This window comes from Hemiscyllium ocellatum, chromosome 14, assembly GCF_020745735.1.
Source record: "Hemiscyllium ocellatum isolate sHemOce1 chromosome 14, sHemOce1.pat.X.cur, whole genome shotgun sequence".
Classification (NCBI taxonomy): Eukaryota; Metazoa; Chordata; class Chondrichthyes; order Orectolobiformes; family Hemiscylliidae; genus Hemiscyllium; species Hemiscyllium ocellatum.
Window position 1 is genome coordinate 30,228,804 of NC_083414.1, and position 19,609 is coordinate 30,248,412.

Here is a 19,609-nt window from a genome sequence, read left to right on the forward strand (position 1 = left end):
GTAATCAATGGGTATCAAAGCAAACTCTCTGTTGGTTGGAGTAATACCTGGCACATAGGAAAGTGGTTGGAGGTCAGTCATCTCAACTCTAGGACATCAATGCTGGAGTCCCTCAGGGTAATGTCCTCAGCCCAAACATCTTCAGCTGCTTATCAATGAACTTCTCTCCACCATAAGGTCAGAAACGGAAGTGTTCGCCAATGATTGCACAATGTTCCGCACTATTCATGACTCCACAGATACTGAAGCAGTCCATTTTCAAATGAAACAAGATCTGGACAATATGCAAGCTTGGATTGACAAGTGGCATTCATGCCACATAAATGCCAGGCAAAGACCATTTAACCACTGCCCCTCAATATTTAATGGGATTACCATCATTGAATCCATTAGAGTTACCATTGACCAGAAACTGGATTCGCCACACAAATACAGGGGCTACAAGAGCAGGTCATAGGCTCGGAATACTGTGATAATTTACTCACCTCCTGAACCCCGAAAGCCTGCCCCCCCATCTACAAGGCAGAAGCCTGGAATATAATGGAATACTCTACTTGCTCAGTTAAGTGCAATTCCAACAACACTGAAGTAATTTGACATTGTCCAGGACAAGGCACACATGCCAGGGCAGTAGTGTGTACAGGAAACACTGCAGAAATTCACTGAAGATCCTTAGACAGCAACTTCCAAACCCAAGATCTTTTCCATCTAGAAAGACAAAGGCAGCAGACACATAGGAAAACTACACCCTACAAGTTCCCCTCCAAGTCACTCAGCATTCTGACTTGGAAATATATTGCCATTCCTTACTGGAGCTGGGTCAAAACCCTGAAACTCCCTGTCTAAGGGCATTGTGTGCCAAATTACATCATGTGGACTGCAGCAGTTCAAGAAGGCAGTTTACCACCACCTTCTCAAGTGCAACTAGGGACAGCAAATAAAATTGCTGGCCAACCAGCAACATCCACAACCCACAAGTGAATAAAAGAATGGATTATACTTTGAGCATCTTTACAATTAACGAATTTATATTATAAGCAGATGAAATAATCCAAACTATTCCACCATTTCTTTTGTAATAAACTTCAGTTTTATTGTTAAAGCAAAATTTGCAGCATTGCATACTTTTGTTTCAGTGAGAGACCACTTTGTTGAAATCATACTCAAATCTAAGTGCGTTTGTCAAACCAGATTTCTATCTGTGATCTGATTTAGAATCATAGAATCCCTACATTGTGGAAGTAGGCCATTTGGCTTGAGTCCACACTAATCTCAGAAGAGCATCCTACCCAGACCCACTCCCCTAACTTATCCCTGTAACCCCCCATTTCCCATGGTTTACACACCTAGCCTGCACATGCCTGCAAAATTATAGACAATTTACCATGGCTAATTCACTTAACCTGCACACCTTTGGACTGTGGGAGAAAACCAGAGTACCCAGAGTAAACCTATGCAGGAATAAGGAGAATGTGAAAACTGCACAGTCACCCAAGGGTTGAACTGAACTTGGGTTGCTGATCCGGAGGCGCAACAATGATAACCACTGAACCATCATGCCACCCCTAACTTATCAGGTAACAACATTAGCAAAATTAGCATAACAAAAGGTAAATTATAAATAACTCAAACGTATTAATTGTGATGTTATAAGTACCGTAGTCAGATTAAATGCTGCAGAGACAAATAACAAGATTTGTCCCTCCCCCGGTATTAGCATTAATTAAATGTTAGTTATCTTATCTGGTAACAATCAATCCTCTCTATTGGGTTTATACTGAAAATGCGTTGCTGGTCAAAGCACAGCAGGCCAGGCAGCATCTCAGGAATAGGGAATTCGACGTTTCGAGCATAAGCCCTTCATCAGGAATGAGAGAGAGTAGCCAAGCAGGCTAAGATAAAAGGTAGGGGCGATGGAGGTGGGATAGGTGGAAGGAGGTCAAGGTGAGGGTGATAGGCCGGAGTGGGGTGGGGGCGGAGAGGTCAGGAAGGAGATTGCAGGTTAGGAGGGCGGTGCTGAGTTGAGGGAACCGACTGGGACAAGGTGGGGGGGAGGGGAAATGAGGAAACTGGAGAAATCTGAATTCATACCTTGTGGTTGGAGGGTTCCCAGGCGGAAGATGAGGCGCTCCTCCTCCAGCCGTCGTGTTGTTATGTTCTGCCGGTGGAGGAGTCCAAGGATCTGCATGTCCTCGGTGGAGTGGGAGGGAGAGTTAAAGTGTTGAGCCACGGGGTGGTTGGGTTGGTTGGTCCGGGCGGCCCAGAGGTGTTCTCTGAAGCGTTCCGCAAGTAAGCGGCCTGTCTCCCCAATATAGAGGAGGCCACATCAGGTGCAGCGGATGCAATAGATGATGTGTGTGGAGGTACAGGTGAACTTGTGGCGGATATGGAAGGATCCCTTGGGGCCTTGGAGGGAAGTGAGTGTGGAGGTGTGGGCGCAAGTTTTACATTTCCTGCGGTTGCAGGGGAAAGTGCCGGGGGTGGAGGTTGGGTTGGTGGGGGGTGTGGATCTGACGAGGGAGTCACGAAGGGAGTGGTCCTTGCGGAACGCTGATAGGGGAGGGGAGGGAAATATATCCTTGGTGGTGGGGTCCGTTTGGAGGTGGCGGAAATGACGGCGGATGATACGTTGTATGCGGAGGTTGGTGGGGTGGTAGGTGAGAACCAGTGGGGTTCTGTCTTGGTGGCGGTTGGAGGAGCGGGGCTCAAGGGCGGAGGAGCGGGATATGGAGGAGATGCGGTGGAGGGCATCGTCGATCACGTCTGGGGGGAATCTGCGGTCCTTGAAGAAGGAGGCCATCTGGGCTGTGCGGTGTTGGAACTGGTCCTCCTGGGAGCAGATGCGGCGGAGACGAAGGAATTGGGAATATGGGATGGAGTTTTTGCAGGGGGCAGGGTGGGAGGTGGTGTAGTCCAGGTAGCTGTGGGAGTCAGTCGGTTTATAGTAGATGTCTGTGTTGAGTCGGTCGCCTGAGATAGAGATGGAAAGGTCTAGGAAGGGGAGGGAGGAGTCTGAGACAGTCCAGGTGAATTTAAGGTCGGGATGGAAGGTGTTAGTAAAGTTGATGAACTGTTCAACTTCCTCGTGGGAGCACAAGGCAGCGCCGATACAGTCATCGATGTAGCGGAGGAAAAGGTGGGGGGTGGTGCCAGGGTAGTTGCGGAAGATGGACTGTTCCACATATCCTACGAAGAGGCAGGCATAGCTGGGGCCCATGCGGGTGCCCATGGCAACTCCTTTAGTTTGGAGGAAGTGGGAGGATTGAAAAGAGAAGTTATTCAGGGTGAGGACCAGTTCAGTCAGTCGAAGGAGGGTGTCAGTGGAAGGGTACTGGTTGGTGCGGCGGGAAAGGAAGAAGCGGAGGGCTTTGAGTCCTTCGTGATGGGGGATGGAGGTGTACAGGGACTGGATGTCCATAGTGAAAATAAGGCGTTGGGGACCGGGGAAGCGAAAATCCTGGAGGTGGTGGAGGGCGTGGGTGGTGTCCCGAACGTAGGTGGGGAGTTCTTGGACTAAAGGGGACAGGACCGTGTCGAGGTATTGGGAGATGAGTTCGGTAGGGCAGGAGCAGGCTGAGACAATGGGTCGGCCGGGGCAGGCAGGTTTGTGGATTGTGGGCAGGAGGTAGAAACGGGCGGTGCGGGGTTGTGGGACTATGAGGTTGGAGGCGGTGGATGGGAGATCCTCTGAGGTGATGAGGTCCTGGATGGCATGGGAGATGATGGTTTGGTGGTGGGAGGTGGGGTTGTGGTCAAGGGGGCGATAAGAGGAGGCGTCCGCGAGCTGGCGTTTGGCCTCAGCGGTATAAAGGTCAGTCCTGTCCCCTTTAGTCCAAGAACTCCCCACCTACGTTCGGGACACCACCCACGCCCTCCACCTCCTCCAGGATTTTCGCTTCCCCGGTCCCCAATGCCTTATTTTCACTATGGACATCCAGTCCCTGTACACCTCCATCCCCCATCACGAAGGACTCAAAGCCCTCCGCTTCTTCCTTTCCCGCCGCACCAACCAGTACCCTTCCACTGACACCCTCCTTCGACTGACTGAACTGGTCCTCACCCTGAATAACTTCTCTTTTCAATCCTCCCACTTCCTCCAAACTAAAGGAGTTGCCATGGGCACCCGCATGGGCCCCAGCTATGCCTGCCTCTTCGTAGGATATGTGGAACAGTCCATCTTCCGCAACTACCCTGGCACCACCCCCCACCTTTTCCTCCGCTACATCGATGACTGTATCGGCGCTGCCTTGTGCTCCCACGAGGAAGTTGAACAGTTCATCAACTTTACTAACACCTTCCATCCCGACCTTAAATTCACCTGGACTGTCTCAGACTCCTCCCTCCCCCTCCTAGACCTTTCCATCTCTATCTCAGGCGACCGACTCAACACAGACATCTACTATAAACCGACTGACTCCCACAGCTACCTGGACTACACCTCCTCTCACCCTGCCCCCTGCAAAAACTCCATCCCATATTCCCAATTCCTTCGTCTCCGCCGCATCTGCTCCCAGGAGGACCAGTTCCAACACCGCACAGCCCAGATGGCCTCCTTCTTCAAGGACCGCAGATTCCCCCCAGACGTGATCGACGATGCCCTCCGCCGCATCTCCTCCACTTCCCGCTCCTCCGCCCTTGAGCCCCGCTCCTCCAACCGCCACCAAGACAGAACCCCACTGGTTCTCACCTACCACCCCACCAATCTCCGCATACAACGTATCATCCGCCGTCATTTCCGCCACCTCCAAACGGACCCCACCACCAAGGATATATTTCCCTCCCCTCCCCTATCAGCATTCCGCAAGGACCACTCCCTTCGTGACTCCCTCGTCAGATCCACATCCCCCACCAACCCAACCTCCACCCCCGGCACTTTCCCCTGCAACCGCAGGAAATGTAAAACTTGCGCCCACACCTCCACACTCACTTCCCTCCAAGGCCCCAAGGGATCCTTCCATATCCGCCACAAGTTCACCTGTACCTCCACACACATCATCTATTGCATCCGCTGCACCTGATGTGGCCTCCTCTATATTGGGGAGACAGGCCGCTTACTTGCGGAACGCTTCAGAGAACACCTCTGGGCCGCCCGGACCAACCAACCCAACCACCCCGTGGCTCAACACTTTAACTCTCCCTCCCACTCCACCGAGGACATGCAGGTCCTTGGACTCCTCCACCGGCAGAACATAACATGACGGCTGGAGGAGGAGCGCCTCATCTTCCGCCTGGGAACCCTCCAACCACAAGGTATGAATTCAGATTTCTCCAGTTTCCTCATTTCCCCTCCCCCCCCACCTTGTCTCAGTCGGTTCCCTCAACTCAGCACCGCCCTCCTAACCTGCAATCTCCTTCCTGACCTCTCCGCCCCCACCCCACTCCGGCCTATCACCCTCACCTTGACCTCCTTCCACCTATCCCACCTCCATCGCCCCTCCCCCAAGTCCCTCCTCCCTACCTTTTATCTTAGCCTGCTTGGCTACTCTCTCTCATTCCTGATGAAGGGCTTATGCTCGAAACGTCGAATTCCCTATTCCTGAGATGCTGCCTGGCCTGCTGTGCTTTGACCAGCAACACATTTTCAGCTGTGATCTCCAGCATCTGCAGACCTCATTTTTTACTCTATTGGGTTTATGCCCACTATGTATTGAGTGTGCACTAGAGGTGCTGTCTTTTGATAAAGATGCTACACCAGGATTCTATGCACTGCTCAGGTGTGTGTAAAAGATTCTATAGCATCATTCTATGACTAGCAATGAACTTTGCCTGCATACTGACAACACTCTATCCACTATTATCACCACCAAAAGTCATTATGGGGATTTTGCTATCAATGGTGATTAAATATTTCTCATAGTTCATTATGCTCCCAGCAATTCAAATTTTACATAGCTTTCAGGGGGAAAAAATAACTATGGTTATCAGGATACAGCATAGCACATTCTCGAGGACAACTCGAATCTGTGAAAATATAGCAAGCAAAAGCATATCTCTTTAACCACCCAAAGTGAAGATCCTCTAGAAACAGTCTAATAAAGAAATGTAAATCAACTTTTAAAAAAGTCAAATGAAAGAGGATAACTAATATAGAAATGAAAGTTTGTTTTTATAAAATTGCCAATAATTAATACATGAAGCACTGAGATAACAAAATATTTAAAGTTTAATATTTAGTGCCTGAGAGACTTGACAGTAATTAAAATTTAAGACACCATTAAAAATTCATTTGCACTTGATCAGATAATACTTTCCTGGCATTTTTGGTGAATAAGTGCATATGTACCAAGGATCAGAATAATATTTTTCCAGAAGGACATTAGGCCTTTAAGATGATCCATCATTACGAGTTGATACAAAAGGTGAAGTCACATGGCATCCACAGTACACTGGTAAGATGGATACAGAACTGGCTTAGTCATAGAAGACAGAGGAGAGATGGAAGGGTGTTTCTCAGATTGAGATATCCAACTAGTGGTATTCTGCAGAAATCAGTACTGTTGTTTGTAACATATATAAGTGATTTGGGGGAGAAGGTAGGTGGCCTAATTAGTAAGTTTGTGATGACACAAAGATTGGGTGAGCTGCAGATAGTGTGCACGATTACCAGAAGATACAGCAGGATATAGATAGGCTGGAGATTTGGGTGGAGAAATGGCAGATGGAGTTTAATCTGCACAAATACGAGGTGATGCACTTTGGAATATCTAATGCAAGGGGAAAGCATACAATAAATGGCAGAACTCTTAATAGCATCAACATAAAGAATGATCACAGGGGCACAGGTCCAACCCATTCAAACTGGCGACCTAAGTGGAAACGGTAGTCAAGGAGGCATGGCATGCTTGCCTTCATCAATCAGTGCATCAAGTATAAAAATTGGCAAATCATGTTGCAGCTACCAATAACTTTAATTTGGTCACCTTTGGAATATGGTACACAGTGATGGTTACCGCACTACCAGAAGGATGTGGAAGCTTTGGAGAGGGTAAAGAAATAATTTATCAGGATGTTGCCTGGTTTGGGGGTGTAAGCAATGAAGAAAGATCGGAAAAACTTGGACTGTTTTCACTTGAACATCAAAGGATGATGGGTGAACTGAAAGAAGTTTACAAAGTGATGAGAGATATGAATAGAATCGATAGAGTCTTTTTCCTGGACATAGAAATGTCAATTACTAGGGGAAATAGGTTTAAGGTAAAAGGAAGGAAGAAAGACCAAAGGAAATGGAAGAGGCAAGTCTTTTTTTTTAACAGAAGTTGGTAGACGCCTGAGGCAGATACAATCGCAATGCTGACAGATGTATAAATAGATAAGGAACAGAAGGATGTGGACAACAAAGAGGCAAAGGAGTTTTAGTTCAGAAAGGCATCATGTGTCGGCTTAGTCTTGGTGGGCCGAAGGGCCGGTTCCTGTGCTGTACTCTTTAGATTTCTTCTGGGGCTTCGTTCATTCCCACTAACTCTGTAATTGGGTGATGTAGTCACAGTTGCATTACAATTGGGTTTGTAGACTCTCAAAGCAGAAGTATTCAACAATATTCTTAATAACCATCCTTGCTCCAGTAAACAAATCCACAACACGTAAAGAAAGCATTAATGTCAACACACTATAGTATTTAAATTGGCATAAGAATATAAACACATTTTAGCAATAATACTTCAAACAATAAAACTGACAGCAATACACAAAAAGCCATAACTATCAATGCACTTTATACAGGCAGGGGAGGTCACAGCTAAACTGTTGCATATTTGTTCCTTGTCACTGTTCAGTATTAAATTATCCAATTGAAGTTCATCATGATAGTAACGGTCACAGAATATATGATTCCTTTGTTGAAAGAGTTGAAATTGCTCTCTCTTTTGTAATCAGTCAACAGCTCTCTTTTGCTGCTCCTCTTCTTGACCCTATCCCCTCTTCCTCCATGCACCACCCTTACAACTCCATCCCTCTTCCAACCTTTTCTTCTCCTGTGCAGACTCACTTCGCCCCAGCCTCATTGGTTTCACTTCCACCCATCCTCATTTCTGCTACTTCAGATCTGAGTGAAGAGGCCTGGAGAGAGAGGGGATCTACAAAGACATTCAACTGAAACATTGCATCTCAATGCTTAGACTGAGAAGAAAACTTGCCTGTTTGTCCAGTCAATGTTTGCAGTTACATTTATTGCTTAGAAATTCTAGATACAAGCAGTTTAGCAGAGATTCAGGTCCATTTAGAAGTTTTTTTTAAAACTTTTATTACAGACACTCCTCACCTCAACACTGTCTGTCCCTCCACCTATTTATGTGCCATCTGCAAACTTAACAACAATGCCCTCAGTTCCTTTGCCCAGATCATTAGTGTACAAGGTGAATTGTTGTGGTCCTAACATTGACACCGACAGAATTCCACTAGACACTGGCTGCTATCTGAAAAAGACCCCTTTATCCCCACTCTGTCTTCTGCCAGTCAGCCAATCCTGTATTCATGCTAGCACCTTGATCCTAACACCATGGGCACTTATCTTTTTCAGTAGTCTCCTGTATGGCACCTTGTCAAAAGCCTTCTGACTATCCAAATAGGTCAGGTCCACTGACTCTCTTATGCCTAATTTGCTTATTACCCCCTCAGAGTTCTAACAGGTTTGGTAGGCACACCCTGCCCTTGATGAAGCCAAGCTGACTCAGCCATGTTTTACCATGCACTTCAAAGAATTCTACAATCTCGCCTTTAATAATGGACTCTAAAATCTTAACAACGGCAGAGGTTAGACTAATCGATCTGTCATTTCCCATCTTCTGCCTCCCTCTATTCTTAAGCAGGAATGTTACGTTACTCATATTCCAACCCTCTGGAACCCTCCCCGACTCCAGCAATACCTAAAAAATCACTCCTAATGCTTCCACAATCTGCTTAGCTACCTCCTTCAGAACTCTTAGGTGTGGTCCACGTGGGGTGGATGATTCATCCATCTTCAGACATTTCAACTTTCCCAACACCTTCTCCCGAGTGATGTCCATGACGCTCATTGCAGCCCTAATTCTCTTGAAGCTCTTGTTGGCACCTTTCACCAAGGAGACTGATGCAAACTACCTATTCAGTTCCTCTACAATTTCTTTATTCCCTCTTTCAACTTCTCCAGATTCATTTTCCAGTAGTCCAGTGTCTACCCTTGCCTCACTCTTACTATTGATATATCTATACAAATTACTAGCCAGATTATTAGCAATATTACCTCTTCTCCCTCCTTACTGTATTTTTAGATAGTTTCTGCTCATTTTTAAGACTTCCTAATTCTGTAGCTTCCCAGTAATGTTCATCACATCATATGTTTCTTTTTTTGCTGTTACACTGTCTGAGCTCCCTGGTTGCCTCATCCTTTGAATATGCTGTTTCTTCCTTGAGATGAATTTCTGCTGTGCCTTCCAAATTACCCTCAGAAACCCGTGCCATTGCCGCTCCATTGTCTTCCCTGCCCGATTTTCTTTTCAATCAAATCTGTCCAGCTCCTCTCTCATGTCTTTTGTATTACCTTTACTCTGTTGCAATAACATTACATTTGATTTAAATTTCTTCTCTCAAACTGTAGTGTGAATTCTATCATATTGGTGCCATTGCCTCCTAGAGATTTATTTACCTTTAGCTCTCTAAGTCTGCCTCATTTCACATGACCAGATTGAGAACTGCCTGTTCCCTAGTGGGCTCTACCATATTTTGCTCCAAAAAAAAATCTCCTTTTCTTGAGATCCACTACCAACTTGATTTACCTCCTGACTCATTTCCCATATCTTGAATACGCTAGGAGGCCTGTACATAACTGTCATCAGTCTTTTTTTCTTTTGCAGTTCTTCAAGTCTAACCACATAGATTCTATGCCTTTTGAAAGTATAATCATTTTTTACTATCAATTTCATTTCATAATAACAAGGCAACCCTACTTCATCTGCCCGTCATTTTCAGGATCCTTGGATATTTACTGCCAGCCTAGATTCCCTTCTAACCACGTCTATGCGATAGCCACAACATTGTTCACGTCAATTTCAATCAACATGACAAGCTTGTTTACACCTTTCTTTGAATATTGTATGCATTTAAGTACACCACACTCAATCCTGCTTTGAGTCCACCCCTATTCATTGTTGTCCCCAGATCTGCCGTGCCTGAAGTTAGATTCCTGAGCCTTTTCATATACTCTGTCCTACTTGCTCTGGAAATTTGAATAGCCTCTCCTGTGCCCTCCTCCCATCCTTTAACGTTTTCCATAAGGCAAGCCAGCCTTTGGGACTCTTGATCCTGGTCACAGAAATAATGTTGAATCCCCTGACTATACTATCCCCAATTACAACTACATTTCTTTTTTCCTCCTCGTCGTGAATGGCCCCTGTGCCACGGTGCTATGACCCTACTCACCCCATTTTAATAGTAAGTATTTTAAACACAATTGATAAGTTGAAATGACAGTGTGTGAAGTTTCAGTGAATTTGCTCGGGATCATCACCAAACTGTTAAGACTGCTGGAACGTTACTGCATTTCACTGGACTTGCTCTGAAGGAGGGTCACTGGCCTCAAAACAAACTCTGCGTTCTCTTCACAAATGCCACCACAGCTGAGCATGCGGTAAATAGATGGAGGTGGGGTAATGATGATAGGTCGGACAGAAGGCTGGAGCGGATAGGTCGGAAGGAAGATGGACAGGTAGGACAGATCATGAGGACAGTGCCAAGTTGGAAGGTTGGAGGATGCCCAGGACTTGTATGTCCTTGGCAGAGTGGCCCCACACCCCAACCACCCAACGCCAGGAGGAAGAACACCTCATCTTCTGCCTTGGGGCCTCTATACACTTGGCATCAATGTGAACTTTACTAGCTTCCTCATTTAACTTCCCTCACCATATCCCACTTCCAATCTTCCAACTTGGCACCAACCTCATGACATGACCATCTTCCTTCCTGCCTATCAACTCTTCCTCTCTGTTCTATCACCATTACCCCCACTTCCATCTAACTATCGCACTCTCAGCTACCTTCCCCCCTCCCCAATTTATCGTTTGAGTTTGTGATAATAGTAAAAATGAGTTTGTGAAAATAGTTTGTGAAGCATTGCCATGGTCCTTTGCATCTCATTTACATGTACATAATCCTGTTTGTCAGCATTGACTTAATTCTGTATTATATCCACATTCGCACAATGCAGAAATACATGGTTAGTTTGGTACTCTGACATAAGTGCACACTGATGCTAATAGAAGGTTAACACATCACTACCTTCCAAAGAGTAATTGGCAACGGCGAAGAGGGTGACCTTGGTAATAATACCATTGCTTGCTCAGTCTCTCATCCCTCATTAGGTGGCTATCTTTCCTCCTCAGCTGGCACCGCTTGGTTGCACACTGCCAGGGAAGGCAAACTGCCTCCCAATGGAATAGGAACTCAAGGCTCAGGGGTTCAGATCCTTTACAAAGTAGGAGTTGCAGACTCTTCCACTTTGATCATGTAGGTGTTCTAAGCACACTGAGCTCAAGGCAGTGCAAAGTCAGGATGTGGCTGAAACCATGGCTGGCTGGATTCTCCTCTCAGGTCTAGTGCCAAAAGCTAAAAGCAATGCAACGTTGCTGCAGTTGGGTCAGCAAAGATTTTAACCTTTGCTAAAAGAATCTCTAATTGGCTAAGAAAAGGTAACCCATCCTGTGACAATGCCTCCCACAGTGACAAATTCCTCATCCTTATTACTTTAAAGGTAGTACATAAATACAATACATGGATGCTCAATGGCAAAAGAGCAACTAGATCAGCTACATGGTATTCTTCACCTGCTGGTGAAAAAGAATACCTTCGCACCAACAGTCTCTTCACCTTGTCCGTGAAAACACTCAAAAGCCTGACAGAGATCTTTATGCTTGAATGGCCAGGTGGAATTGACCTTTAATGCCCATTTTTGTCCACAAAGATGATCAATTCTAGGGAACTGTTTCAGACAGTAAAACTCCCACTGGTCGAATATTAAAAGAGTTAGGTATGGCAAGCCCATATCTTACTGTGATAACTCCAGACGCAAAAGACAGTCATGTAAGTGCAGATTTTCACTGCTCCTGAGCTGGGTTAGGTCAGTGTACAAAATTTCAGAATTGAAATGTCATCCTTTGTCCAGTGTGTGAGGGCACTGTAGAGAATCTTTTTGATGATCCATAAGAAAGCACCCTACCAAAGCTTTCATCCTCAACCCTAATCCCGACTGAGCCTGCCGTCAAACAAGTACTGTTTTCCAAATTCAGATATTTAACCAACAGTAGAATTTAATTTAGATAATTAACAGCGAGGACAGGTAGAAAAGTCAACAACGCTGTGCTTAGAGCTTAAAATAAACTTTGTGATGGAAAAAATAATAGAAAGTGGAGATTGGCATTGCAGTAAAGAATTAAAGTTCAGGATCTGAGGTCATCCATTTAGTCTTTAAATCATCTGGCAGACTGGTGGCCACATTTTGACTTAGGGTATTCTTAATGGGCAGGATATCCCTGTGAAATAGACAATATTCCCAACTAGATGACAACATCCAGACAATACCAATCAGCAGGAACTTTACTAATGTAGTCACCATTACATCATGCACTCCCAATTCATGGTATTTTTCAGGGAAATGTTCAGGTTGTTTCGCCTGTAGATCATGAAGCAGACTTGAATGCAATTTATAAATTCGGAGTTGCGAAAGAGAGTAAGAGCTCATGGGCTGATTTTAGTTGTGAGATTTTAGTTCAAGAAAATAAGAAATATCAGGAGTAGACCACAAATCCTTCAAAGTTACCTCAGCATCTAATACAGAACTAGCTGATATTCAGTGTCATTATCTCCATTTTCCTGTTCACTCCCATTATCTGTTACATTGTTGAAACTAAAAACATTTTCTATTTCAACTTAAATTTAATTGACCATAGAACACTCACAATCCCCTGAGAATTCCGAAGAGACACAGTAATTGGAGTGAAGATATTTCTCCTCAGCCCAGTCCTCATCTTGAGATCGGTGAATCTCAGTATCTGCTGTACAAGCTCTTTGAGATCAACTCTCATTTTCTAAATTCCAGAGAGTACAGGCCCATTGACTGTCTCTCTTCAATAGTCAATCCTCTCGTCCCAGGAATAAATCTACTAAACCTTCTCTGTACTACATACCTGCAATGTAAATATATCCTTCTCTAAATCTTGAGGTCAAAACTGCAGAGAGTACATGAATGCCATCTCATCAAAACTCTACATCCCCACAACAAAACTTGTTTGTTCTTATACTTTAATCCCTTTGCAATGAAGATGATGAACATGCCACTTGTTTATCCAATTCATAACTGTACAAGGAAGACAAAACAATGTTCCCTCCAAGTGTGCAGTCACAAGGAGGTTTGCACATATCAATGTGCAAATAAATGGCTTCTGTTTTCCAAAAGCTACTGCTGTGCACAGAGGTCTAAACAGCAGCAAATGAAATTACAGGGAATATTGTATGCCAAATTTTTCTAGCCATCAACATCGAAAAAAACACCATTCAAAAAATACTTAGCAGAGATTATTCATTTAATTCACATCAGTTACTGCTTGATTTGAAACTAAAGTATAGCACTTTGCTCTTAAACTGGGATTTTGATTCTGCAAATTACCAAAATATTTATCAGTATAATCGATTTTGAGTGCATTAGCAACTCTGGAATAAGCACCTTTTTTTTAAAAAGGCATTCTTCAAAATTTACACGCTAGGCTAATCTTTAAAAAATTGATACCAGCTTAAACAAATGGAGATTTTATCATTCACATTAAGAATCTGAATAATTATAATAAGTAAGCAATCTGTCTTTCAGATTCTTTCAATACCATCTTTCACTCAAGTACAAAAAACTGGGAGAATATCTCGTCAAAATTGCCATTACAAGTTAGCTTGCAATTTTTCTACCAGTCACAAATTCAAGTAACATTAAGTTTGAAAATTTAATTCTATCTGAACTTTAAGCAATCTACTGGAATTTAGTATACAAAATAAACAATAGATTTATGCAGTAACAATTTAGAAAATCAAATTTTTAAAATTCAACAGTAAATCAACTTCCAAAAACAAATCAGAGAGCAAACAAGACTTACAGTAATATCAGTGGATCCAGACTCTAGTGTTGTTGAAGCCAAAATGGAGTCTCCCATTACAGGTAATACTGGCGCTTTCACTTCCTGGTACAGAACTTCCCTAAGAACAACTTGATTAGAAGTTTCTTCAGGCAACTCTGCAGGCAAAGAGTGCAAACTTGGTGGTGACCCCATAATAGGGACTTGGGTTATTGGTAACACAGAATGGACAGGTGCATCTATATTCTTTACATCGTGAACCGAAACAGCCACAGAAAGTGCAGCATTTAGGACTTCACCAAGGGGCTCAGCATAAAGTTCTTCAGTGCAACCCACCTCTCCCAGAGCAGCAGTTTCAGAACACTCTGCAGCAGGATGTGCAGGGAGAATTCCACCAGGTTCTTGATATAATAAAGTGCGTAATTTTTCATCCAGCGTCTTTATTGTACTATCTACAAATTCAATTTTACGTGGTCCTTCACTGTCTGATTCAACCACAACAGAAAGTTGTTGCTGACTGCTAATAATACCAGTCAAAGTAATTGACTGAGATTGCGCTTGTGCTGCATATTGCTGGTTAACACCTGGAACTACTTGTGCAGGACTCTGGGGCTGAGAACCCATTGCTGTATTAATGACTGCTCCAGAAATGCACACAGCTGATTGCATCTGGTTTGCAAAAGGTTGCTGTTTTACAACAGACTGTGGAGTAACATCAGGAATGCAGGCTGGTGGTACAGATTGGTGCTCCGAGACCACGCTGTGAATTGGGCTAGGTTCAGAATATTGAGTAGGAAGATTATGCTCTGCTTGGATAGATATTGGTTGGATTGGAATAGGGTGAACAACTGGACAACATGACACATCTACAACCACAGGGGGGCTATAAACCAAATCTGATTGTTCTTCCTCTGACTGCAATGGAACCACAGATGCAGAACAAACTTCTAAATGCTCATGAACTGCAAGTTGGCTTTGAAGTGAAATATCCGATCCATTGGAAACAGCAGTATATACGTGGTGACTGCTCTGTTGTGCTTCATTTAGGGTTTTATCCTCTGCTTGGATTGACAGCATAGAAATAAGGGGTGACATTGTTGCTGGTGCAGCTAAATTTGTTGGATGAATAATATTAGACAGCATCGGTACCAAAGGTGGAGATACATTACGATGACCAGTGATACTATCATTTGTAGCAGATGCTATAGGTTCAACTTGCTCATCATCGATTCCTAGTTCTGCTTCTGAAATAGTGAATACAAAAGGTGTTAGTAATGAAGAATTTTTTTTTGCAAATTTAGAAACTAATTGTAGACTTGTTTCACATCTATTCAATCAAGTTAAAATTAACTTACAGCACATAATTAATGTTTCAAGTTGAAAAACTAAATTACTATCAGAGTATTAATATGTATCAAATAGGATGCAAAATGTTGAATTATTTTAGGGACTTGCACGTGAATCATTTCTATGCCACATTTGTGAAGAACATTCATCTTTCATTTTCCTCAATGATAAAACATCAACCTCTGTGCAAATTGAAACTGTAACAATCTCCACAGTTATGGAAACTTAAATTATACCGAGATTAGTAGCTGGCTGTGGCTGAGTTGAATGAACATCTGATGCAGATTCTGACCGTTCTGTTGCAGTATTTTCCACAACTGGACATACAATAAACCATCTTCGGCCCGTATGCAGGACTAATAAAGATTAAACAGTTTATTAGAATTTGCTTGTTCATCACCTTCACATATCACATTATCAAAATATCATTATTTACTTAATGTTTCAGCTCTTATTTTGTAGATCCTCTCTCACCTTAGAGAAATATGCTATTTGCTACATTAGTCAGAGTTATCTGAAACAACTTAATATTCTGATGGAGGAATTTTTCTACTATTCATTAATTGAATGTGGGTGCCACTGGCTGGGTCATCAATTATTGACCACCCCCCAGCTACACTCAAGAAAATGGTAAGCTGCAAAATGTTGTATTATGACAATGGAATTCTATGCCATTCACTATACAGTGCATGTTCTAACTTTTCTTTACGAAATATTCCAGTCAATTTCATCAGAAGTCTCCAATTCAAATGGATCCTCATGTTGAATAAACACCTCAGGAAAAATTCAATTTCCAGGCAATTCCTTTATAGTATGCTAAACTGGAGACTCCACAGGGTCTCCATACATAACTCCTAACCACTCTGGAATAACTATGGCCAGCAAAGAAAACATTCTGTTGTAACCAAAGTCACCTCTCTTTGCCCCTCTTTTCACTTCTCAACAATCAACATTGGTGTTTCTCTAGATTCTAGCCTTCAACTTTATCTGCACGCTGACACTTGGAGACATCATCTAAAATCATAGCAAAGATTTCAATCTGTACAATGACGACATCCAACTCTACTTCTCTTCTCTTTAAAATTGACAGCTTGCCTGATATCCAGTATCGGATGAGTTGGAATTGTCTAAAATTAAATTGTGGAAAAGCAGAAAACATCAACTTTGGTCCCAGTAACAAAGTTGTTTCTTTACCCCTCCATTGTGACTATATCAGGCAGTTATAATCTTGGTGCTATATTTGACATCCATGAGCTTCCAACCATACATCGACACCATTGCAGAGACCACCTAGTCCTACATTGCTGGACTTCAATCTTACCTTGGCTTCTGAAACAATCAACTTTGGTTCTGTTATTTCTGGCCTTATTTCAATACCCACCCAGAAAATCCCTGACAACAGTTGTTGCAAACAAGGTTATTCAAAATTTGCTACCCATACTAACTTGCACCAAGTCCCATTTACCCATCCTCAACACACGTGCTCTTCAATACCAGTTTCTTGTCCAGCCTCAATCTTGGTATTGTCATTTGTGTTTTTTAATTCCTTCATGGCTTTGTTCCACCTTTGATTAGATAGATTCCCTACAGTGTGGAAACATCCCCTTCGGCCCAATAAGTCCACGCCGACTCTCTGAAGAGTAACTCACCTAGACACATTTCCCTCTGACTAATGCACCTAACACTATAGGCAATTTAGCATGGCCAATTCACCTGACCTGCACATCTTTGTGACTGTGAGGAAACCGGAGCACCTAGAGGAAACACACACAGACACGGGGAGAATGTGCAAACTTCACACAGACAGTCACCCAAGGATAGAATTGAACCTGGTACCCTGGTGCTGTGAGGCAGCAGTGCTAACCACTGAGCCACCGTGCCGGCCCTTTGCATTGTCCTTTAGCCTTACAAATTTACTAGATTGTAGCAATGCGCAAATTGTAACCAATTGAGTATTCCTGATTTTAATCATTTGCTGACCGTGCCTTCAACAATTTCCAATCCCAACCTCTGGAATTCACTCCTTTCATCCCTCCACCTCCTTTATTTGCTTTAAGTCATTCCTTTAAAAAGTCTTGGTAAAGCTTTTGTCACCTGGCTTAATATCTCTTCAGTCAATCAGTGTGAAATTTTGTTACTTTATGCTCCTGTGAAGCACCTCGGGATGACTGAATTTTTTATGCCTTTTAACACAATGTGTTCATCTTGCTATTGTTGCCAAAACATGGAACAGTTCAGAACCATGCTGACTGTACTCAAAAAGTGAATGGTTCTGTAAAAGGATTTATTGAAATCAATTTTTAGGCAAAACTATAGGGGGCCAATTTGTACACAAGTAATCTATTCAGGAGACTGAAATTCATGTAAGGTCTTAGAAACTACCAATAATGACTATACATCAGTAGCTGTTGGATCTGTAATTAGATTAGATTACTTACTGTGTGGAAACAGGCCCTTCAGCCCAACAAGTCCACACAGACCCTCCAAACAGCAACCCACCCAGACCCATCCCCCTACATTTACCTCTCCACCTAACACTACAGGCAATTTAGCATGGCCAATTCACATAATCTGCACTTCTTTGGACTGTGGGAGGAAACCAGAGGAAACCCACGCAAACATGGGGAGAACGTGCCAACTCCACACAGACAGTTGCCCAAGGAGGGAATTGAACCCAGGTCTCTGGCGCTGAGAGGCAACAGTGCTAACCATTGTGCCGTCCACAGTTCTGTGCTTAGTGCAGAACTGCCCTCCCAGGACATTTATTTCAAACAGTTTACATGGAAAATACGCAATTGTGAAAAAGACTCAATAGATCATTCCCAACAAACTTTCTCCGATAAAGCAGATGAAAATTAAGGATTTGAGCTCTGAAGGTCTGGGCCAAGTTAAAAAACAAGATACTACTCAAGTACAGGGCTTAACATTCCTTACCATTCTGTTGAGATTGTAGAGATACTGGCATCTGCAGATGACAGAAAAAAAGGGACAATCATTAGATTGGAACATGAGAACATAGGAACATAGCAATCCACCCATTCAAGCCTAGTCCACCATTTAATAAGGTCATGGAAGATTTGGCAGTGGTCTCACCCACATTTTACTGTTTGTGACCTATAATCCTTGAACTCGTCTATCCAAAATTTATCGAACTCTGCTTTGAATAAATTCTGACTAAACCTGCACTGCTTTCATGTGAAGAACACAATGTAAGAACATTCCTTGCAGGGTGGCGGCGTTCATTAGTTTATGCAAAGATGCGGTTCTAAATCTTGATTTTTTTAAGGGATTCCTTTAATATTCATAAATAAGGTAAATCGACTTATTTCCAGGAACGTTGTTAGTGGTCCTTTTAGAATGCTGTTGATAGTGAAGGCGGTGTTTGGTATGCTTTTCTTTATTGGTTAGAGTATTGAGTTGGGAGTCATGTTGTGGCTTTACAGAACATTGGTTAGGCCACTTTTGGAATATTGCGTGCAATTCTGGCCTCCTTCCTATCGGAAAGATGTTGTGAAACTTGAAAGGGTTCAGAAAAGATTTACAAGGATGTTGCCAGGGTTGGAGGGTTTGAGATATAGGGAGAGGCTGAACAGGCTGGGACTGTTTTCCCTGAAGCATTGGAGGCTGAGGGGCGACCTTACAGAGGTTTATAAAATCATGAGGGGCATGGATAGGATAAATAGACAAGGCCTTTTCCCTGGGGTGAGGGCATCAGTTTAGGGTGAGAGGGGAAAGAAAAATATCAAAGAGACATAAGGGGCAACTTTTTCACGCAGAGGGTGGTACATGTATGGAATGAGCTACCATACACAGAGGAAGTGGTGGAGGATAGCACAACTGCAACATTTAAAAGGCATCTGGATGGGTATATGAATAGGAAAGGTTTGGAAGAATATGGGCCAGGTGCTGGCAGGTGGGACTAGATTGGGTTGGGATATCTGGTCGGCATGGACATGTGCTGTACATCTCTATGATAGTTTCAGAATGCTGTAAATTGCCTCAGCCGATGATGGTGATATTGGTCACAGCTGTCAAAGCAGGAGTAGAGTTTTCAGAGCAAGCTATTGCATTGGATTGCCTGAAGTTTCCTCAGCAAGTTGGAAGTTGTTAATTATAAGATTTATTTTCATTTTATAATTAGAGATATCAACCAAGGAAAATCTTCAAGAAAGAGCTGT

The 19,609-nt window shown here is 43.4% G+C and overlaps 1 protein-coding gene across 4 annotated transcripts in view; it reads right to left on the reverse strand.

The window, feature by feature from the left end:
• Positions 1–19,609, reverse strand: part of wnk2 (WNK lysine deficient protein kinase 2) — a 171,674-nt gene that overhangs the window by 49,409 nt on the left and 102,656 nt on the right. For all 4 annotated transcript variants that reach the window (XM_060835563.1, XM_060835562.1, XM_060835561.1 and 1 more), the window contains 3 exons: positions 18,366–18,396; positions 15,668–15,787; positions 14,106–15,328 (listed from right to left, as the gene is read on the reverse strand). In XM_060835563.1, coding sequence (XP_060691546.1) covers positions 14,106–15,328; positions 15,668–15,787; positions 18,366–18,396 — 1,374 coding nt within the window. The remainder of the gene's footprint in view (positions 1–14,105; positions 15,329–15,667; positions 15,788–18,365; positions 18,397–19,609) is intronic.